This window comes from Daucus carota, chromosome 1, assembly GCF_001625215.2.
Source record: "Daucus carota subsp. sativus chromosome 1, DH1 v3.0, whole genome shotgun sequence".
In the NCBI taxonomy this organism is placed as follows: Eukaryota; Viridiplantae; Streptophyta; class Magnoliopsida; order Apiales; family Apiaceae; genus Daucus; species Daucus carota.
The window spans coordinates 26,886,588-26,911,775 of record NC_030381.2 but is presented as its reverse complement, the minus strand read 5'-3'; the positions used below and the strand labels follow the sequence as shown (position 1 = coordinate 26,911,775).

The window sequence follows — 25,188 nt, the reverse complement described above, 5'->3', positions numbered from 1 at the left end:
TATATATGTTAGCTGATAATGAATATTTAAAAAAAATTTGATAAGTAAAACAAGAATAGTAACAATATCTATATCTATATAATTGTAGTTATTGATAATTTGTACACGTTTTTTCTTAATCATATTCTTAATTCTAGCACCCTGTACAACAGCGACATGGGTATGTTATGTAATGACTAATTTATGAAATAAGAGTACGAGCTCAACTTCAATTCAGATGCAAACAGTCTATTACAAACAAGAATAATACTCTGGACTTTCGAGAGGCCAGATCTCTCCACAAATTAACTAGACGATATGACAAAAGATAACCCTAATTCCTTCTCTTCCCCCTTTCTTGTATTCCTTACTCCTCAATTACTGATGTGCCCTTTGACTCTTTCATGTTGACCTCCATCTGCGAATTGTCTTTCTTGCCCTTGTTTCTTGTGCACGTTATCACCTTGTTACTGGACCCTTGTGGCATTGTTTGGCCCATTACATTACCCCTCGCCCAAAATTGCACCTTGTCCTCAAGGTGGAAAGTGGGGAACTGCAGATTGGCTGTCTCCATGTCTTCCCAGGTGGCCTCATAAACTGGCATATTCTTCCATTTCAACAGAACTTCCATTCGAGTTCCCTGACTTTCCTTGACCTGCCTCACTTCCAAGAGCTCCTCTGGCTCGACTACTAGTTCACCGTCCCCAGATATTTGAGCAGGGATGTTCAGTACACTCAGTGGCTGCCCTTTGAAGCGCTTGAGCTGAGACACGTGAAACACGGGATGCAATTTACAGCCATCCGGAAGGTCTAATTTATAGGCTACTCTCCCCACCTTTTGCAGCACTTGGAAGGGCCCATAGTACCGTGCAGACAATTTTTCAAAAGGCCGTCGGGCTAATGTACTCTGGCGGTATGGCTGGAGTTTCAAGTACACCCAATCGGATACTTGGAACACTTCTTCACGTCGGTGTATATCAGCTGCTTGTTTCATAACTTGACGAGCCAATACCAAATTCCCATGTAATTCATCAAGGACCGCATCCCTCTCCTGTAACAACTCATCAATGCTACTCACAGCAGATTGTCCTGGCCCCAGACGCAACATGTGAGGGGGATCTCGACCGTATAACACCTTAAAAGGGCTCATCTTTGTGGAACAGTGGGGTGATGTGTTGTAAGCAAACTCAGCCCATGGAAGCCACTGTGCCCATGACTTGGGTTTATCCCCCACAAAACATCGTAGATACGTCTCCAACGCTTTATTCACAATCTCAGTTTGCCCGTCGGTCTGCGGGTGGTATGCCGTACTGCGTTTCAGAACAGTGCCCTACAACTTGAACAACTCCTTCCAAAAAGTACTAAGAAAAATTATGTCCCGATCTGTGATAATAGAAGCTGGGAACCCGTGCAAACGGACCACTTCTTTCACAAAAACAGCAGCTACTGTAAAGGCGTCAAAGGGGTGTCGAAGACCGATGAAATGTGCATATTTCGACAACCTGTCCACCACTACCAGTATGGCGTTAACCCCTTTAGACAGCGGTAAGCCTTCGATGAAATCCATCGATAAATCCTCCCAAACCATGGTGGGAATGTTTAACGGCTGCAATAAACCTGCAGGTGACTGTTGTGACACCTTATTCTGCTGACAAACCTCACATTTTTGTACATAACTCGAGACGGAACGCCTCATACCAATCCAATACCAGTCTGCTGCTATTCGCAAGTATGTTTTCAACTCTCCATTATGCCCCCCCATCACAGAATCATGGTACACCCGCAAGAGAATTGGGATAAAGGTCGAATTTCTGGGTATCACCGTGCGACCCTTGTACAACAATCGGTTGTCAACTACATGGAACTCTGCTTGACCCTCATCCCCATTCAAAATCGAATTCCTGATTTTCTGTAACTCCGTATCAGCTAAAATCTCCCTATCCAACTTAGTCCAATCCACCCCATGTGTTGTCACCAACGAGTTCAGTGCCACCTCCCCCACCTGTTTTCGAGACAGCGCATCAGCAGCGCGGTTGGCAACCCCTGGTTTAAATTGTATTTCAAAATCAAACCCCAGCAGTTTGGTTACCCATTTCTGGTATGCTTGGTTGATTTCTCGCTGCTGCAGAATATATTTCAAGCTCCGTTGATCTGAACGAACAACAAAATGGCGGCCCATCAAATAATGGCGCCATTTTTGGATGGCCAAGCATATGGCAATCAATTCTTTCTCATATACCGCCTTCTGTTGCGATCGAATGCCCAACAATTTACTAAAGTAGGCCACCGGCCTGTTGCCTTGCATTAATACTGCCCCAACTCCATATCCAGAGGCATCTGCTTCCAATATAAATTCCTGAGTAAAATCTGGTAGCACCAGAACAGGGGAAGTGATCATCGCCGTTTTCAAACTCTCGAATGCTTCCGTCGCCTGAGGAGTCCAACCAAAGTTGTCCTTCTTGAGTTGGTCAGTGAGAGGATGTGCTATTTGTGCGTACTGCGACACAAATTTGCGGTAATAGCCTGTAAGGCCAAGGAACCCGCGTAGTTCTCGCAAGTTGGTGGGTTGAGGCCACTCCTTTACTGCCTGTACCTTGTCTTGGTCAACCTCGACGCCACTGCTAGAAATTACATGTCCCAGGTACCCAATCTTCGCTCTTCCGAACTCACATTTCTTTAAATTCGCATACAATGTGTGCTCACCTAACTTCGCCAACACCAACCCAAGATGCTCCTTATGATCCTCCTGGCTTTTGCTATAGATCAATATATCGTCAAAAAACACCAACACGAATTTGCGAAGAAAGGGCCGGAATATATCATTCATGAGAGACTGAAAAGTGGCTGGTGCATTCGTAAGACCAAACGGCATGACAAGGAATTCATAGTGGCCATCATGTGTGCGAAATGCGGTCTTGTGTGTATCTTCGGGCCTTACCAGAATTTGGTGATAACCTGCCTTGAGATCCAACTTCGAAAAGCAAACTGCACCACTCAATTCATCTAGCAACTCGTCGATAACCGGAATGGGGTACTTGTCCGGTACGGTGTCCTTGTTTAAGGCGCGGACATGACCCATCTTTTTTCTTTACTAATAACACGGGGCTTGAATAGGGACTTGTAGATGGTTTAATGATCCCCGCGGCTAACATTTCAGCAATTAACCTTTCTATTTCGTCTTTCTGGCAGTAGGGATATCTGTATGGCCTCATGCTCACTGGACTACTACCCTCCTTCATATTAATAGCGTGCTCATGACCTCTGCTCGGAGGCAACCCCACTGGTGTATCAAAGACTCGCGAGTGGAGCTGAACAACTGGTTGCAAAAAGCTAGGAACCCCGCTGTTCACGCCTTCTCCTTGTCCATTAATCTGTTCTAGACGATTACACTCCACCCAATATTCTTGCCCCTGTTTCCGCAGCGCCTTCAACATAGCCTTTAGCGACACCTGAGAATGCACCAGGGTCTGATCTCCTATCAAGGTGACGAGTTCTCCCCCTAATTCAAACTTCATAACCTGCGTCTTCCAATTGGTTGTAACCATCCCCAACTTTTCCAACCATTGAATACCCAGAATGACGTCGGAACTACCCAATTCAAGTGGCAAAAAATCTTCGAGCAGCTCAATTCCCCCATCCAATTGCAACCTTACATCCTTACAAACGCCATCTCCTTTAATGGCCTCCCCATTCCCCAAGGACACTCCAAAAGAGCCCGAAGGCGTCACCACAACACCTCCTGTCTTCACAGCATTTTTACTAATAAAATTATGGGTAGCTCCTGGGTCAATCATGACCACTACCATCATGTCTCCAATCAGCCCCTTCACTTTCATTGTCTTCGGGTTAGACAATCCCACCACAGAATTCAATGACACCTCTGCTGGAAATTCCTCAACAGGGTTGTTCACAGCCTCCCCAGCCTCAATTTCAGCATCTTCCTCCTCATCGATTAACATGACACTCAATTCTTTGCGCTTGCACCTATGGCCTTGTACCCATTTGTCGTCGCAACGATAACACAGGCCCTTTGCTCTCTTCTCCTGCAACTCCTTGTCCGTAAGACGGCGCACCTCGCCTACTGTCTTCGTGGCTGGTGAAGTGGGAGATTGGACTGAAGTTTGTGACGCTGCTGAACTCCAAGTGCGGGATGGCATAGGGCTGCTCGGTGGCACAATTGAATATGGAGCTTGCACTGAAGTGCCTTTACTGTAGGTAAAGGACCCAGTCTTAATTGTGCTCAGGTTGAGCTTGGGTGCCCTTGTAACCCTGTGTTTTTCTTCGACACGGACAGCCGTCTCCATAGCATGTTCTAAGCTGACTGGGTGCAACAGCCTGACTTCTGCCGTAATCTCCTCTTTAAGACCATTGATAAAATGCCCCATGAGAATTTCTTCGGACACACTATCCAGGGGGCAGCCGTTTCTATGAAACGACGCCGATAGTCATTCACCGTTGTGAGCTGCACGGTGGCCAGCCATTGCTCGTAAAGTGAGCCCCCATTCACCGGCCTGAACTGTCTGAGGAGAAACCCTTTCAGATCTACCCATCGCCGGATGGGATGTCGTTTGTTCTCCCACTGATACCATCTCAGAGCATCCCCATCCAACGCCACATCTACCGCCTCTAACATCTCCTCCTCCGAGAGTCGGTAAAAAGCAAAATACCGCTCCACCCGTAGTATCCATCCGTCCGGGTCATTACTGTGACGTCCCGAGAATCCGGGGGTCTGGATTCTGACGTCACCACACAAAAACCATTTTTTTTTTTTAAACACTTTGAAAACCTGTATTTTTTTTTAAAAGATAATAAAAATCCAAAAGAATTCAAAACCTGAAAACATTTAATAAAAGATTTGAATGAGAACATTTTAACCCCCTAAAACAACAGGATCGCATCCAGGTTACAGTATTGAAATTAGAATCCACTAACTATTACACAACATCTCTTACCAAATCAGATCATCTTCGATAAGACGAATCGCTGTCAACTATTCCAGCTATGACTTACACTTGAATCCCTATAGCACAGCTCTAGCTTGCACCAACCTCATCAACTTTCCTGAACACTCCTCGACCACTGGATCCTCAACTCTGTCTCCTCGCCTAGCATTAGCCTTATTCACAATCTCAATCAATCATCTCATCTTTAAGCCTTTCTGAAAGGGTTAGAAAGGAATAGCAAGGGTGAGCAACAATGCTCAGCAAGTAATAATAAACAATGAAAGTTCTGAAGTGATATAACAGAAATTCACGAGTTCAAGATATAAGAGGATTCAACCTGAGTTCATGAGTTCATGGTATTGTATAGAATGATTTACAATACCTTGCAGCATTTAAACTGAGAAATTCAATCTTTCCAAAGAATTATTGAATTGGACTATCACATTTTAATTAAAACCAAGGTTAGGCAGCTGATCAGTTCTGCACTAACCCCGAGCAGGCCCCGCCATGCTCTATCACTGGATCCAAGGCACTCATTGGCCTAACATGACCACGAATCTGGTCCACAGGTTTATATAAAAACAATAATCCAATTCTCTAATTCAATTCAAGAAGCCAATGTAAATCAACAGAACATCATCATAAATATCATCAACAACAGAATAATTCCAATTCAAACTTTGATAATAATCTATTCATAAATCATGATCCATCATTTCATAAATCACAGTTCAGGAAATCCTCAACTATTCAGTATCCTCCATTATCGGCTAAGCAACTGAATTTAGCCTGCTAAACCAGCATGACAATGGCGGGTTGAATAATCAAGAAGATCCCAATTCATTCAAAGCTCTAACTATCACTGAGCAACACATGCTTCAATGACAATCTGAACTTCGAATTAATTTGTAACACGGAAATTCTTTAGAAACTCGAAGATTAGAAAGAATGGGTCAGAATACTCGCACTTTCGAACATTGAAAAGAAAGGTATGAATACTTGAAACATATACCAAATGAATGGATCAGAATATTTGCAATATATCCAAGAGAAAGGTTTAGGGTACTTGCAACACATGTAAGAAGAATAGATCAGAATATTAGCAATATATCCAAAAGCAGGGTGCAGGATACTTGCCTTAAATCTGACTCCAGTTTCATAGCTCAACCTCATCTTTCAACTTTCACAATCTATGCATATCATAGTCTCTAGACCATCTCTGGCTATACTCTATCTACCGTACATCTTTGCTTCCTCGGTTCATCCCTTATTCGCCTTGCAATACCATTTCGACTTCCTGACGTCTTCGAGCGTACACGTCTCGTCCAAATCCTTTACGAGAATAAGATAATACTATAGTCACTAAACAATATATCGCATATACATATCACGTATACCGATACCCACTTATATACCCCTTTAAACCTATCACATATCACTTAACACATAATCATGCTTTGACTCTAACATATAGTCAAGTCATATTCCACATAACATGTTACAAATCAATTATCATATAGATCCTATCGATAATCTGACATCGTCTCGTCTATTTATTAGACTATCCTCTGGTCAACCTACTCTCAATCAACAACCAATCAACCAATTTCAATTCCTATAATCCATATGTTCTTATCCAATATCAGTCAAGTCATGACACCATGTCATTCAAATCATTTATCCTGTATATAATATCAAGAATAAACATATATATCACGTAATCATCAATTAATAGCAATCAAATAACATATAATCACATTTTGCACACTTAACAAAAATTATTCACATTCTCGACTCCATCATAATATTATGTCATATCAAACTAGACTTTATAAGCTTTCATCTCTCTTTCGTTTCACTTGATTCCGACTTACGGATCAAAAGTTATGACCAAAACCGTTTTCTGACTCCGCTCTCAACATATAATACCTTACACCGATAGCAGACAACACATTACACATTAAGTCTCCCATCCCAATTGATGTCAAGTCAAGTCTTGGGTTAAAAATGATTTTTCGGGAATTTTCTGGAATTTTTAAACATTTTTCGGAATTAAAATCGATAAAAGAATCACTTTTCGAATAAATAATCAAGTCCCAAATACTTGAAATTGGACTTGAAATCATTCATAAACAATTATCGAGCCTTGAAAATAACTTGGAAAAATATTTCAAAGCTCGAAACTATTTTTCGGAAATTTTTAAATCAAAAAGGATAATTAAATCCAAATAATTAATCAATTAAAATCAATTAATAATTAATTAAAATAATTAATCAATTAATATTTAAATTAATTGACCAATTAAAATAATTAATTACTAATTAAAATTAATTAATAAACTAATTTAGATTTATTTTTGAATAAAGAAATAATTAAAAACTATTTTTGGAATTTAAAATAATTAAATAAAACAATTTTTGAAAATTAAAATCAAAAGGTTTAAAGTGTAAAGTTTTGAAAACTTTGTAGCAAGGTTGAAACTGTAACTTTTAAAAGTTACAGGGGCTGAACTGGCAAAATCGAAACTGCAATACCAAATCTTTACCATCTTCATAAGTCTGGGGGCTAAACGGCAATTTGCCGCCGCCGTTCCCCCTGACTCGCCGGAATCTCCGTTCCCGGCCACCTTTGCTTGCCAAACTGTCCAGATTCATTCTACTAGCCACCACAAACATGCTCGAATCAACAAACACGCCAAACACACTTATATTTGGCCGGAAAAATCGAAGCAAAAACCCACCGGCGAGTTTCTTTCGAAACTCCGGTGACCCCTTTCCGGGAATCCCACGTAACTTTTGAACATACCCACAAGTTCCTCTCTTCACGCTCTATCCAACCATATCAACCGATTGCTTATGTGATTAACAGATAAGAAACGCCCAAATCTCAATTGAAAATATTCATAACCCACGAAGAACACTCAACAACACCTACTCAAGAATTAAACCACTGTTTCTATATGATTCCGAACCCCAAATTCAACATATAATATATCAAAACGACGAGAAAAACACGCTCTACAACATAGAAGCATCAAAACAATCAAACAAGATCGTTTACAAAAATTCATCTTTAAAATTATAATAATTCGAATTTTAAAACTTCAATTACTCCCTACCTGTGAATCTCATGTTGTTTTTGATGATTGATTTGGGTTCTACTCTTCAATATCTTCGATTTGACTATTTGCACGCTTGATTCTGACTCCAATAACACCTTCAAATCCTCGTTTGATTATGAAGAACACGAAGAACACTGCTCGGTTTCTCTCGGTATTCGTGCAGAGAAACTGGTGAAATGATTTTACGGGTGAAAATAAGCTCTAGAAAGGTCTATTTATATTTACAAATAACTGGTACCCCTTTTTATCGTATATGACATGAAAATACGTATTTAATAGCTTTATATTAATAAAGCGGGGTCCAATCGGTACTGGTTTTCGAGATAATCATCAAAACGGGGCTTTTTAACTCAATTATTGGTCTGCGGGTCCCATTGCAATTATTACAAGATAAGGATGAATATAATAATCAAAATATCTTGTTTCACGTTTATCGAGACAAACTGGATAATTATCAACAATTAAAATACCCGAAAAACTCCGCCGGACCGACTCTGGGGAAAACCGTACTCCGGATCGAAAAAGTCAAAACACGAAAAGTGTCCGGAATATTCAAATTAGGCTAAAGGTGAGTTTTCTCGAAACTTATGGGAAAAAAATTTGCTACACCGTTACGAGTGGACGGTTTTACGAAAAATCAAATAATTAACAATTAAACATAAATATACACAATTAAATCTGTAAATCGATTATAAAATCATCTAACATTCCATAAATCGATATGAAAATATCCAAATAAACTATATTTTCTTCTGAGCATATAGAAATTGAAATCTCTCAAATACGAACACATATGAGTAGTTAACGCAATAAACCAGATAATATAAAATTCACAAAAATTCATATATTAATCATATAATACTCATAATTAACCATAATTAATTAACCAACAAATCCACCAATACCACTTAATCACATAACACATATATTCACATAATATTCATACAGAATTTTCAAAACAATATATGAAAATCAATTTTGAAAATACAATTATTTATCAATAACACAATAACCCGGGGTTTAAATATAAAACTTTGAAAACTCATTAAACTGGAATAAAATATTAAATCTTATTCCTTCTTTAAAGAAAATCACTTTTAATACTAATAAAAATATTTTTAAAAATCCGGGTCATTACAATCTACCCTCCTTATAGGGATTCCGTCCTCGGAATCAGAGAAAGAAGGAGGACGCAAAATCTGTAAAATCCATATTAATCCACAAAACAAGTATAATCACATACAACTATTCACATAATCAATTCACTTTCAACTAGGGGTGAGCAAAAAAACCGATTTGAAACCGAACCGAACCCGAAACCGGGAAAAACCGGTTAAAACCGAACCGTCAAAAACCGAAACCGGAACCGAAACCGAAAAAATTAAACCGAACCGTTTTAATGGGTGCGGTTCCGGTTATATTGCAAAACCGAACCGGAAAAAACCGAACCGAACCGGTTATTAAAATAAATAATTAAATATAATTTTTTATAATTTTATAATCTATACATTTGTAATTTTTTTTTGAAAATATATATATATAAAGCTGTCATACAGATTTAAACATTTAGTAGTTGGGCTTCTGATTTATACGAAATGGGCTTGTAATCTACGAAATAGGCTTGTAATCTTGAATAAACACTTCCATGTTCCACTGCAAGGCTTCCAGCACAAAAAAACTAAACTCTGCTACACGACCCAAAGTCCCAAACTAACAATTAGGTCAAGTCGTCGAGACTCAAGTCACTATACCACGTTCTATTCGGTATTCACCAACTACAAACATCTGTAATTGTCAATTTGGTCGAGAGTAGCAGGCAGCCAGCAACCAACAACTGCAAGAAGAGTTCGAAGAGGAGAAAATCTATCAATCATGGCATCTCAAGATTCTCAACAACAACAAGAATCTGTGCTTAACGGCTCATTGGATTAATAAAGATTGGAAGCTGTGCAAAAGAATTCTAAACTTTCGCCAAATTGGGAGCCATAAAGGTGATGCAATTGGTAAGATGTTGGTTGAATTATTTGGAAGATGGGGTGTGGATCGTATATTCACCATTACACTAGATAATGCAAGTTCCAATGACACCGCAATATTACATTTAAAGAAGTTTCTTAGAGGTCCGGAGGCTATTTTGGAGAACAAATATCTCCATATGCGATGTTGTGCTCATATCTTGAATTTAGTGGTAAAGGACGGCTTGAAAGAACAAAATGATTCAATCACAAGAATTCGAAATGCTGTTAGATATGTTAGATCTTCCCCCGCAAGGCTATTATGTCTCATTGTTTTTTTACTGTCCCTGTTTTGAGTTCCAATAATTTATTTCTGATATGAATTCTTTAATTTGTAGATGAGCTTAAACCTTGTGTTCTTCATATGAGTATAATCTTATTAAATCAAATCATGGAATATCAGGTGGCCAAATACAGTATCATTTTGGTCGATTAGCATGTTATGTGAAATAGTCACTACATTATTGTTCTCACTTCTCTCTCTGCTTTATCCTGTTAAATTTAACTTCATACTTGTTTTTGTATGCTGATACTTGTATGGTGCTATTCCAGGTTCACTTTCAATTTTCTTTATTAACTAGGTCGCATAGGCTACTGGCTTCTCTCTTTTGGCAATGGATTTGCGGAAGACTTTTCTACAGGCCATGTAGTATGATAATTTGTTTATGTCATTTTGTAAAAGACTATTTTGATTATCATCTGTAGAAGTTTAAACAGAGAATGTACTTTTGTTATTTGGTGTTGAAACTTCAAATTCACCACTGTATTTATTTTAATCTCTGGATTACGCGCATAATTTTGTCTCGCTTGTAATTTTATAGTTGTCGGTTTTGTAACCGAAACCGAGCCGCTTATAACCGAACCGGGATATTTTAAACCGAAACCGAAACCGAATCCGAACCGGCGGTTGCGGTTTTCGATTTTAAAAACCGGAGATATATGGTTGCGGTTCCGGTTTTATCCCGAAACCGAGCCGAACCGGCCCACGCTCTCCCCTACTTTCAACTAAAGCCAACAATAATATTTAGACAAATAGATTTATAATAATCACATCTAAATTTAATAATATGGGATATTACATTTTACCCCCCTTATAAGGATTCCGTCCTCGGAATCCCCCGAAGAAAACTAAAACGTACACACTTCGTAATATCATATCGTCATCCGCCTTTTGATCAATCTTGGCATACCTTTGACTTCAAAGAAATAGGAAAATCAAAACCTTCACAATTGCAAACTTCGTTTCCCAAGAATCAATCTTTGGGAATTTCGTAGGAACAAGATATTTTCAAAATAGGTCACATTGGAATACAAGAGTGACTGGGAGATCAATACGATCAATTGAACTTAATGTTGCGTGTCCATATTAGACACTACTAAAGGTTGTTAACCTTCTTGTAATCACAACACACACAAGTGATGGCGTCCCATCCAACTCCTATCACACAGACAGGTATACCTTGTGTCCCCTATACATAGGGTTGTTCATCCCAATCAGATGGAAAGAATCCAAGAAATCTCAAGGAGCATCAAGGAATGTTAAGGATTATCGAGGCATATATTAAGGAACATCAAAAAGATATCAACGAATATCAAAGAATGTCAAAGAATATCAACGAATATTAAGGGACATCAAAGAATATGGATGAATATCAAAGGATATCAAAGAATATCAAGGAATTCCAGTGTCTCTTCATAAACACGCCTTTATCATACACCGATTCAATACTAACTCACACCAATAATCAATATCATTATCATCTTAGAATTTGAGAAATTAAAGATCTCATTTATCAAAACTTTTGTAGAAAAGATATCATGATAATATCTCACTGATGAGAAAACAATCAAAAGAATCTTTAGTTGAAGAGAGGTATTGCCAAGGTCTTCTCAGATTTTCGCTCTACTTCGATAAATCATTGTACGATATATGTCTTCTTTTCAACGTTCTTGATGATCAATCGATTTGACTCGTAATAGCCTCGTAAGATGTCATCGTAGATGTTATCGTTCGTAATAAGTCTGGCCCAAGTAGTTCACGTTCTCATGCTTCATCCAGTTGCCTTTGAAGTCCATAACACAACACGTAGCATATCTTCGATTTTCTGAATCGTCGCCCTGTGGGTTATGGGCCCACCTTGTCCCGCTTAACTTAAAGCGTCGTCGTCGAGAATTAACATTCTAACTTACTCGCAATTATCGCTTCTAATAACTGGACTCAACTCCACCTACTCTCTATCATTCACTTCTCACCTATCAACCAATCTCTCCTTCTAATCCAATACAACTCATACTCTACACTTACTCTTCATATCTTCACTCAAAACAATATACATCTTCCAAATATCTGACATGGTCAACATACTATGAACCATGCATTTATATCATCCTCAAATCAATATGATAATCCAGTTTCAAATATGCAGTATAGTCAGAATACTCTGAACTCTGCATTTTCACCATTCTCAATTCAATCATTCACTATCAAACTCTTTTATATAGGTCTAATACTGACCTTTTCCACAATTCACCATCTCAATTAATCAACATACTAGAAATCATATGTCTAAACTTGAGAATCCTAATCTCTTTAGATATCCACACTTAACTTGATCATCTAACTAAACTCTATGCTTCACTCACATCTCAAGACTATTCCTAAATAGTCCGACCATACCTCTATGTGAGGTTACACCACATTCTTCTCTAGAAAACCTATAACTATGATCTATATTCTAATTTCAAATACTTATAACCTGTTGCTCTGATACCAACTGTGACGTCCCGAGAATCCGGGGGTCTGGATTCTGACGTCACCACACAAAAACCATTTTTTTTTTTAAACACTTTGAAAACCTGTATTTTTTTTAAAAGATAATAAAAATCCAAAAGAATTCAAAACCTGAAAACATTTAATAAAAGATTTGAATGAGAACATTTTAACCCCCTAAAACAACAGGATCGCATCCAGGTTACAGTATTGAAATTAGAATCCACTAACTATTACACAACATCTCTTACCAAATCAGATCATCTTCGATAAGACGAATCGCTGTCAACTATTCCAGCTATGACTTACACTTGAATCCCTATAGCACAGCTCTAGCTTGCACCAACCTCATCAACTTTCCTGAACACTCCTCGACCACTGGATCCTCAACTCTGTCTCCTCGCCTAGCATTAGCCTTATTCACAATCTCAATCAATCATCTCATCTTTAAGCCTTTCTGAAAGGGTTAGAAAGGAATAGCAAGGGTGAGCAACAATGCTCAGCAAGTAATAATAAACAATGAAAGTTCTGAAGTGATATAACAGAAATTCACGAGTTCAAGATATAAGAGGATTCAACCTGAGTTCATGAGTTCATGGTATTGTATAGAATGATTTACAATACCTTGCAGCATTTAAACTGAGAAATTCAATCTTTCCAAAGAATTATTGAATTGGACTATCACATTTTAATTAAAACCAAGGTTAGGCAGCTGATCAGTTCTGCACTAACCCCGAGCAGGCCCCGCCATGCTCTATCACTGGATCCAAGGCACTCATTGGCCTAACATGACCACGAATCTGGTCCACAGGTTTATATAAAAACAATAATCCAATTCTCTAATTCAATTCAAGAAGCCAATGTAAATCAACAGAACATCATCATAAATATCATCAACAACAGAATAATTCCAATTCAAACTTTGATAATAATCTATTCATAAATCATGATCCATCATTTCATAAATCACAGTTCAGGAAATCCTCAACTATTCAGTATCCTCCATTATCGGCTAAGCAACTGAATTTAGCCTGCTAAACCAGCATGACAATGGCGGGTTGAATAATCAAGAAGATCCCAATTCATTCAAAGCTCTAACTATCACTGAGCAACACATGCTTCAATGACAATCTGAACTTCGAATTAATTTGTAACACGGAAATTCTTTAGAAACTCGAAGATTAGAAAGAATGGGTCAGAATACTCGCACTTTCGAACATTGAAAAGAAAGGTATGAATACTTGAAACATATACCAAATGAATGGATCAGAATATTTGCAATATATCCAAGAGAAAGGTTTAGGGTACTTGCAACATGTAAGAAGAATAGATCAGAATATTAGCAATATATCCAAAAGCAGGGTGCAGGATACTTGCCTTAAATCTGACTCCAGTTTCATAGCTCAACCTCATCTTTCAACTTTCACAATCTATGCATATCATAGTCTCTAGACCATCTCTGGCTATACTCTATCTACCGTACATCTTTGCTTCCTCGGTTCATCCCTTATTCGCCTTGCAATACCATTTCGACTTCCTGACGTCTTCGAGCGTACACGTCTCGTCCAAATCCTTTACGAGAATAAGATAATACTATAGTCACTAAACAATATATCGCATATACATATCACGTATACCGATACCCACTTATATACCCCTTTAAACCTATCACATATCACTTAACACATAATCATGCTTTGACTCTAACATATAGTCAAGTCATATTCCACATAACATGTTACAAATCAATTATCATATAGATCCTATCGATAATCTGACATCGTCTCGTCTATTTATTAGACTATCCTCTGGTCAACCTACTCTCAATCAACAACCAATCAACCAATTTCAATTCCTATAATCCATATGTTCTTATCCAATATCAGTCAAGTCATGACACCATGTCATTCAAATCATTTATCCTGTATATAATATCAAGAATAAACATATATATCACGTAATCATCAATTAATAGCAATCAAATAACATATAATCACATTTTGCACACTTAACAAAAATTATTCACATTCTCGACTCCATCATAATATTATGTCATATCAAACTAGACTTTATAAGCTTTCATCTCTCTTTCGTTTCACTTGATTCCGACTTACGGATCAAAAGTTATGACCAAAACCGTTTTCTGACTCCGCTCTCAACATATAATACCTTACACCGATAGCAGACAACACATTACACATTAAGTCTCCCATCCCAATTGATGTCAAGTCAAGTCTTGGGTTAAAAATGATTTTTCGGGAATTTTCTGGAATTTTTAAACATTTTTCGGAATTAAAATCGATAAAAGAATCACTTTTCGAATAAATAATCAAGTCCCAAATACTTGAAATTGGACTTGAAATCATTCATAAACAATTATCGAGCCTTGAAAATAACTTGGAAAAATATTTCAAAGCTCGAAACTATTTTTCGGAAATTTTTAAATCAAAAAGGATAATTAAATCCAAATAATTAATCAATTAAAATCAATTAATAATTAATTAAAATAATTAATCAATTAATATTTAAATTAATTGACCAATTAAAATAATTAATTACTAATTAAAATTAATTAATAAACTAATTTAGATTTATTTTTGAATAAAGAAATAATTAAAAACTATTTTTGGAATTTAAAATAATTAAATAAAACAATTTTTGAAAATTAAAATCAAAAGGTTTAAAGTGTAAAGTTTTGAAAACTTTGTAGCAAGGTTGAAACTGTAACTTTTAAAAGTTACAGGGGCTGAACTGGCAAAATCGAAACTGCAATACCAAATCTTTACCATCTTCATAAGTCTGGGGGCTAAACGGCAATTTGCCGCCGCCGTTCCCCCTGACTCGCCGGAATCTCCGTTCCCGGCCACCTTTGCTTGCCAAACTGTCCAGATTCATTCTACTAGCCACCACAAACATGCTCGAATCAACAAACACGCCAAACACACTTATATTTGGCCGGAAAAATCGAAGCAAAAACCCACCGGCGAGTTTCTTTCGAAACTCCGGTGACCCCTTTCCGGGAATCCCACGTAACTTTTGAACATACCCACAAGTTCCTCTCTTCACGCTCTATCCAACCATATCAACCGATTGCTTATGTGATTAACAGATAAGAAACGCCCAAATCTCAATTGAAAATATTCATAACCCACGAAGAACACTCAAGAACACCTACTCAAGAATTAAACCACTGTTTCTATATGATTCCGAACCCCAAATTCAACATATAATATATCAAAACGACGAGAAAAACACGCTCTACAACATAGAAGCATCAAAACAATCAAACAAGATCGTTTACAAAAATTCATCTTTAAAATTATAATAATTCGAATTTTAAAACTTCAATTACTCCCTACCTGTGAATCTCATGTTGTTTTTGATGATTGATTTGGGTTCTACTCTTCAATATCTTCGATTTGACTATTTGCACGCTTGATTCTGACTCCAATAACACCTTCAAATCCTCGTTTGATTATGAAGAACACGAAGAACACTGCTCGGTTTCTCTCGGTATTCGTGCAGAGAAACTGGTGAAATGATTTTACGGGTGAAAATAAGCTCTAGAAAGGTCTATTTATATTTACAAATAACTGGTACCCCTTTTTATCGTATATGACATGAAAATACGTATTTAATAGCTTTATATTAATAAAGCGGGGTCCAATCGGTACTGGTTTTCGAGATAATCATCAAAACGGGGCTTTTTAACTCAATTATTGGTCTGCGGGTCCCATTGCAATTATTACAAGATAAGGATGAATATAATAATCAAAATATCTTGTTTCACGTTTATCGAGACAAACTGGATAATTATCAACAATTAAAATACCCGAAAAACTCCGCCGGACCGACTCTGGGGAAAACCGTACTCCGGATCGAAAAAGTCAAAACACGAAAAGTGTCCGGAATATTCAAATTAGGCTAAAGGTGAGTTTTCTCGAAACTTATGGGAAAAAAATTTGCTACACCGTTACGAGTGGACGGTTTTACGAAAAATCAAATAATTAACAATTAAACATAAATATACACAATTAAATCTGTAAATCGATTATAAAATCATCTAACATTCCATAAATCGATATGAAAATATCCAAATAAACTATATTTTCTTCTGAGCATATAGAAATTGAAATCTCTCAAATACGAACACATATGAGTAGTTAACGCAATAAACCAGATAATATAAAATTCACAAAAATTCATATATTAATCATATAATACTCATAATTAACCATAATTAATTAACCAACAAATCCACCAATACCACTTAATCACATAACACATATATTCACATAATATTCATACAGAATTTTCAAAACAATATATGAAAATCAATTTTGAAAATACAATTATTTATCAATAACACAATAACCCGGGGTTTAAATATAAAACTTTGAAAACTCATTAAACTGGAATAAAATATTAAATCTTATTCCTTCTTTAAAGAAAATCACTTTTAATACTAATAAAAATATTTTTAAAAATCCGGGTCATTACAATCTACCCTCCTTATAGGGATTCCGTCCTCGGAATCAGAGAAAGAAGGAGGACGCAAAATCTGTAAAATCCATATTAATCCACAAAACAAGTATAATCACATACAACTATTCACATAATCAATTCACTTTCAACTAGGGGTGAGCAAAAAAACCGATTTGAAACCGAACCGAACCCGAAACCGGGAAAAACCGGTTAAAACCGAACCGTCAAAAACCGAAACCGGAACCGAAACCGAAAAAATTAAACCGAACCGTTTTAATGGGTGCGGTTCCGGTTATATTGCAAAACCGAACCGGAAAAAACCGAACCGAACCGGTTATTAAAATAAATAATTAAATATAATTTTTTATAATTTTATAATCTATACATTTGTAATTTTTTTTTGAAAATATATATATATAAAGCTGTCATACAGATTTAAACATTTAGTAGTTGGGCTTCTGATTTATACGAAATGGGCTTGTAATCTACGAAATAGGCTTGTAATCTTGAATAAACACTTCCATGTTCCACTGCAAGGCTTCCAGCACAAAAAAACTAAACTCTGCTACACGACCCAAAGTCCCAAACTAACAATTAGGTCAAGTCGTCGAGACTCAAGTCACTATACCACGTTCTATTCGGTATTCACCAACTACAAACATCTGTAATTGTCAATTTGGTCGAGAGTAGCAGGCAGCCAGCAACCAACAACTGCAAGAAGAGTTCGAAGAGGAGAAAATCTATCAATCATGGCATCTCAAGATTCTCAACAACAACAAGAATCTGTGCTTAACGGCTCATTGGATTAATAAAGATTGGAAGCTGTGCAAAAGAATTCTAAACTTTCGCCAAATTGGGAGCCATAAAGGTGATGCAATTGGTAAGATGTTGGTTGAATTATTTGGAAGATGGGGTGTGGATCGTATATTCACCATTACACTAGATAATGCAAGTTCCAATGACACCGCAATATTACATTTAAAGAAGTTTCTTAGAGGTCCGGAGGCTATTTTGGAGAACAAATATCTCCATATGCGATGTTGTGCTCATATCTTGAATTTAGTGGTAAAGGACGGCTTGAAAGAACAAAATGATTCAATCACAAGAATTCGAAATGCTGTTAGATATGTTAGATCTTCCCCCGCAAGGCTATTATGTCTCATTGTTTTTTTACTGTCCCTGTTTTGAGTTCCAATAATTTATTTCTGATATGAATTCTTTAATTTGTAGATGAGCTTAAACCTTGTGTTCTTCATATGAGTATAATCTTATTAAATCAAATCATGGAATATCAGGTGGCCAAATACAGTATCATTTTGGTCGATTAGCATGTTATGTGAAATAGTCACTACATTATTGTTCTCACTTCTCTCTCTGCTTTATCCTGTTAAATTTAACTTCATACTTGTTTTTGTATGCTGATACTTGTATGGTGCTATTCCAGGTTCACTTTCAATTTTCTTTATTAACTAGGTCGCATAGGCTACTGGCTTCTCTCTTTTGGCAATGGATTTGCGGAAGACTTTTCTACAGGCCATGTAGTATGATAATTTGTTTATGTCATTTTGTAAAAGACTATTTTGATTATCATCTGTAGAAGTTTAAACAGAGAATGTACTTTTGTTATTTGGTGTTGAAACTTCAAATTCACCACTGTATTTATTTTAATCTCTGGATTACGCGCATAATTTTGTCTCGCTTGTAATTTTATAGTTGTCGGTTTTGTAACCGAAACCGAGCCGCTTATAACCGAACCGGGATATTTTAAACCGAAACCGAAACCGAATCCGAACCGGCGGTTGCGGTTTTCGATTTTAAAAACCGGAGATATATGGTTGCGGTTCCGGTTTTATCCCGAAACCGAGCCGAACCGGCCCACGCTCTCCCCTACTTTCAACTAAAGCCAACAATAATATTTAGACAAATAGATTTATAATAATCACATCTAAATTTAATAATATGGGATATTACATTTTACCCCCCTTATAAGGATTCCGTCCTCGGAATCCCCCGAAGAAAACTAAAACGTACACACTTCGTAATATCATATCGTCATCCGCCTTTTGATCAATCTTGGCATACCTTTGACTTCAAAGAAATAGGAAAATCAAAACCTTCACAATTGCAAACTTCGTTTCCCAAGAATCAATCTTTGGGAATTTCGTAGGAACAAGATATTTTCAAAATAGGTCACATTGGAATACAAGAGTGACTGGGAGATCAATACGATCAATTGAACTTAATGTTGCGTGTCCATATTAGACACTACTAAAGGTTGTTAACCTTCTTGTAATCACAACACACACAAGTGATGGCGTCCCATCCAACTCCTATCACACAGACAGGTATACCTTGTGTCCCCTATACATAGGGTTGTTCATCCCAATCAGATGGAAAGAATCCAAGAAATCTCAAGGAGCATCAAGGAATGTTAAGGATTATCGAGGCATATATTAAGGAACATCAAAAAGATATCAACGAATATCAAAGAATGTCAAAGAATATCAACGAATATTAAGGGACATCAAAGAATATGGATGAATATCAAAGGATATCAAAGAATATCAAGGAATTCCAGTGTCTCTTCATAAACACGCCTTTATCATACACCGATTCAATACTAACTCACACCAATAATCAATATCATTATCATCTTAGAATTTGAGAAATTAAAGATCTCATTTATCAAAACTTTTGTAGAAAAGATATCATGATAATATCTCACTGATGAGAAAACAATCAAAAGAATCTTTAGTTGAAGAGAGGTATTGCCAAGGTCTTCTCAGATTTTCGCTCTACTTCGATAAATCATTGTACGATATATGTCTTCTTTTCAACGTTCTTGATGATCAATCGATTTGACTCGTAATAGCCTCGTAAGATGTCATCGTAGATGTTATCGTTCGTAATAAGTCTGGCCCAAGTAGTTCACGTTCTCATGCTTCATCCAGTTGCCTTTGAAGTCCATAACACAACACGTAGCATATCTTCGATTTTCTGAATCGTCGCCCTGTGGGTTATGGGCCCACCTTGTCCCGCTTAACTTAAAGCGTCGTCGTCGAGAATTAACATTCTAACTTACTCGCAATTATCGCTTCTAATAACTGGACTCAACTCCACCTACTCTCTATCATTCACTTCTCACCTATCAACCAATCTCTCCTTCTAATCCAATACAACTCATACTCTACACTTACTCTTCATATCTTCACTCAAAACAATATACATCTTCCAAATATCTGACATGGTCAACATACTATGAACCATGCATTTATATCATCCTCAAATCAATATGATAATCCAGTTTCAAATATGCAGTATAGTCAGAATACTCTGAACTCTGCATTTTCACCATTCTCAATTCAATCATTCACTATCAAACTCTTTTATATAGGTCTAATACTGACCTTTTCCACAATTCACCATCTCAATTAATCAACATACTAGAAATCATATGTCTAAACTTGAGAATCCTAATCTCTTTAGATATCCACACTTAACTTGATCATCTAACTAAACTCTATGCTTCACTCACATCTCAAGACTATTCCTAAATAGTCCGACCATACCTCTATGTGAGGTTACACCACATTCTTCTCTAGAAAACCTATAACTATGATCTATATTCTAATTTCAAATACTTATAACCTGTTGCTCTGATACCAACTGTGACGTCCCGAGAATCCGGGGGTCTGGATTCTGACGTCACCACACAAAAACCATTTTTTTTTTTAAACACTTTGAAAACCTGTATTTTTTTTAAAAGATAATAAAAATCCAAAAGAATTCAAAACCTGAAAACATTTAATAAAAGATTTGAATGAGAACATTTTAACCCCCTAAAACAACAGGATCGCATCCAGGTTACAGTATTGAAATTAGAATCCACTAACTATTACACAACATCTCTTACCAAATCAGATCATCTTCGATAAGACGAATCGCTGTCAACTATTCCAGCTATGACTTACACTTGAATCCCTATAGCACAGCTCTAGCTTGCACCAACCTCATCAACTTTCCTGAACACTCCTCGACCACTGGATCCTCAACTCTGTCTCCTCGCCTAGCATTAGCCTTATTCACAATCTCAATCAATCATCTCATCTTTAAGCCTTTCTGAAAGGGTTAGAAAGGAATAGCAAGGGTGAGCAACAATGCTCAGCAAGTAATAATAAACAATGAAAGTTCTGAAGTGATATAACAGAAATTCACGAGTTCAAGATATAAGAGGATTCAACCTGAGTTCATGAGTTCATGGTATTGTATAGAATGATTTACAATACCTTGCAGCATTTAAACTGAGAAATTCAATCTTTCCAAAGAATTATTGAATTGGACTATCACATTTTAATTAAAACCAAGGTTAGGCAGCTGATCAGTTCTGCACTAACCCCGAGCAGGCCCCGCCATGCTCTATCACTGGATCCAAGGCACTCATTGGCCTAACATGACCACGAATCTGGTCCACAGGTTTATATAAAAACAATAATCCAATTCTCTAATTCAATTCAAGAAGCCAATGTAAATCAACAGAACATCATCATAAATATCATCAACAACAGAATAATTCCAATTCAAACTTTGATAATAATCTATTCATAAATCATGATCCATCATTTCATAAATCACAGTTCAGGAAATCCTCAACTATTCAGTATCCTCCATTATCGGCTAAGCAACTGAATTTAGCCTGCTAAACCAGCATGACAATGGCGGGTTGAATAATCAAGAAGATCCCAATTCATTCAAAGCTCTAACTATCACTGAGCAACACATGCTTCAATGACAATCTGAACTTCGAATTAATTTGTAACACGGAAATTCTTTAGAAACTCGAAGATTAGAAAGAATGGGTCAGAATACTCGCACTTTCGAACATTGAAAAGAAAGGTATGAATACTTGAAACATATACCAAATGAATGGATCAGAATATTTGCAATATATCCAAGAGAAAGGTTTAGGGTACTTGCAACACATGTAAGAAGAATAGATCAGAATATTAGCAATATATCCAAAAGCAGGGTGCAGGATACTTGCCTTAAATCTGACTCCAGTTTCATAGCTCAACCTCATCTTTCAACTTTCACAATCTATGCATATCATAGTCTCTAGACCATCTCTGGCTATACTCTATCTACCGTACATCTTTGCTTCCTCGGTTCATCCCTTATTCGCCTTGCAATACCATTTCGACTTCCTGACGTCTTCGAGCGTACACGTCTCGTCCAAATCCTTTACGAGAATAAGATAATACTATAGTCACTAAACAATATATCGCATATACATATCACGTATACCGATACCCACTTATATACCCCTTTAAACCTATCACATATCACTTAACACATAATCATGCTTTGACTCTAACATATAGTCAAGTCATATTCCACATAACATGTTACAAATCAATTATCATATAGATCCTATCGATAATCTGACATCGTCTCGTCTATTTATTAGACTATCCTCTGGTCAACCTACTCTCAATCAACAACCAATCAACCAATTTCAATTCCTATAATCCATATGTTCTTATCCAATATCAGTCAAGTCATGACACCATGTCATTCAAATCATTTATCCTGTATATAATATCAAGAATAAACATATATATCACGTAATCATCAATTAATAGCAATCAAATAACATATAATCACATTTTGCACACTTAACAAAAATTATTCACATTCTCGACTCCATCATAATATTATGTCATATCAAACTAGACTTTATAAGCTTTCATCTCTCTTTCGTTTCACTTGATTCCGACTTACGGATCAAAAGTTATGACCAAAACCGTTTTCTGACTCCGCTCTCAACATATAATACCTTACACCGATAGCAGACAACACATTACACATTAAGTCTCCCATCCCAATTGATGTCAAGTCAAGTCTTGGGTTAAAAATGATTTTTCGGGAATTTTCTGGAATTTTTAAACATTTTTCGGAATTAAAATCGATAAAAGAATCACTTTTCGAATAAATAATCAAGTCCCAAATACTTGAAATTGGACTTGAAATCATTCATAAACAATTATCGAGCCTTGAAAATAACTTGGAAAAATATTTCAAAGCTCGAAACTATTTTTCGGAAATTTTTAAATCAAAAAGGATAATTAAATCCAAATAATTAATCAATTAAAATCAATTAATAATTAATTAAAATAATTAATCAATTAATATTTAAATTAATTGACCAATTAAAATAATTAATTACTAATTAAAATTAATTAATAAACTAATTTAGATTTGTTTTTGAATAGAGAAATAATTAAAAACTATTTTTGGAATTTAAAATAATTAAATAAAACAATTTTTGAAAATTAAAATCAAAAGGTTTAAAGTGTAAAGTTTTGAAAACTTTGTAGCAAGGTTGAAACTGTAACTTTTAAAAGTTACAGGGGCTGAACTGGCAAAATCGAAACTGCAATACCAAATCTTTACCATCTTCATAAGTCTGGGGGCTAAACGGCAATTTGCCGCCGCCGTTCCCCCTGACTCGCCGGAATCTCCGTTCCCGGCCACCTTTGCTTGCCAAACTGTCCAGATTCATTCTACTAGCCACCACAAACATGCTCGAATCAACAAACACGCCAAACACACTTATATTTGGCCGGAAAAATCGAAGCAAAAACCCACCGGCGAGTTTCTTTCGAAACTCCGGTGACCCCTTTCCGGGAATCCCACGTAACTTTTGAACATACCCACAAGTTCCTCTCTTCACGCTCTATCCAACCATATCAACCGATTGCTTATGTGATTAACAGATAAGAAACGCCCAAATCTCAATTGAAAATATTCATAACCCACGAAGAACACTCAAGAACACCTACTCAAGAATTAAACCACTGTTTCTATATGATTCCGAACCCCAAATTCAACATATAATATATCAAAACGACGAGAAAAACACGCTCTACAACATAGAAGCATCAAAACAATCAAACAAGATCGTTTACAAAAATTCATCTTTAAAATTATAATAATTCGAATTTTAAAACTTCAATTACTCCCTACCTGTGAATCTCATGTTGTTTTTGATGATTGATTTGGGTTCTACTCTTCAATATCTTCGATTTGACTATTTGCACGCTTGATTCTGACTCCAATAACACCTTCAAATCCTCGTTTGATTATGAAGAACACGAAGAACACTGCTCGGTTTCTCTCGGTATTCGTGCAGAGAAACTGGTGAAATGATTTTACGGGTGAAAATAAGCTCTAGAAAGGTCTATTTATATTTACAAATAACTGGTACCCCTTTTTATCGTATATGACATGAAAATACGTATTTAATAGCTTTATATTAATAAAGCGGGGTCCAATCGGTACTGGTTTTCGAGATAATCATCAAAACGGGGCTTTTTAACTCAATTATTGGTCTGCGGGTCCCATTGCAATTATTACAAGATAAGGATGAATATAATAATCAAAATATCTTGTTTCACGTTTATCGAGACAAACTGGATAATTATCAACAATTAAAATACCCGAAAAACTCCGCCGGACCGACTCCGGGGAAAACCGTACTCCGGATCGAAAAAGTCAAAACACGAAAAGTGTCCGGAATATTCAAATTAGGCTAAAGGTGAGTTTTCTCGAAACTTCTGGGAAAAAAATTTGCTACACCGTTACGAGTGGACGGTTTTACGAAAAATCAAATAATTAACAATTAAACATAAATATACACAATTAAATCTGTAAATCGATTATAAAATCATCTAACATTCCATAAATCGATATGAAAATATCCAAATAAACTATATTTTCTCCTGAGCATATAGAAATTGAAATCTCTCAAATACGAACACATATGAGTAGTTAACGCAATAAACCAGATAATATAAAATTCACAAAAATTCATATAT

General features: G+C 36.5%; 1 protein-coding gene and 1 long non-coding RNA gene across 3 annotated transcripts; both read right to left on the bottom strand.

Annotated features, from left to right (window-relative positions):
* Positions 1 to 2,851: 2,851 nt before the first annotated feature.
* On the bottom strand, positions 2,852 to 8,607 carry LOC135152943 (uncharacterized). Its single transcript, XM_064094362.1, has 2 exons — positions 8,042 to 8,607; positions 2,852 to 5,137 (listed from the first exon to the last, which is right to left on the bottom strand). The coding sequence occupies exon 2, from the start codon at positions 4,362 to 4,364 to the stop codon at positions 2,979 to 2,981; it is 1,386 nt and encodes a 461-aa protein (XP_063950432.1). The 5' UTR covers positions 4,365 to 5,137; positions 8,042 to 8,607; the 3' UTR covers positions 2,852 to 2,978.
* A 4,469-nt stretch (positions 8,608 to 13,076) lies between these two features.
* On the bottom strand, positions 13,077 to 24,913 carry LOC135152942 (uncharacterized). Of its 2 annotated transcripts, XR_010292302.1 has the most exons (3): positions 24,338 to 24,906; positions 21,286 to 21,433; positions 13,077 to 13,286 (listed from the first exon to the last, which is right to left on the bottom strand). It is a non-coding gene; the product is annotated as an uncharacterized LOC135152942 (long non-coding RNA). The 2 variants fall into 2 exon arrangements; XR_010292294.1 differs by lacking the exon at positions 13,077 to 13,286 and having other exon boundaries at positions 21,224 to 21,433; positions 24,338 to 24,913.
* Between the last annotated feature and the right edge of the window lie 275 nt (positions 24,914 to 25,188).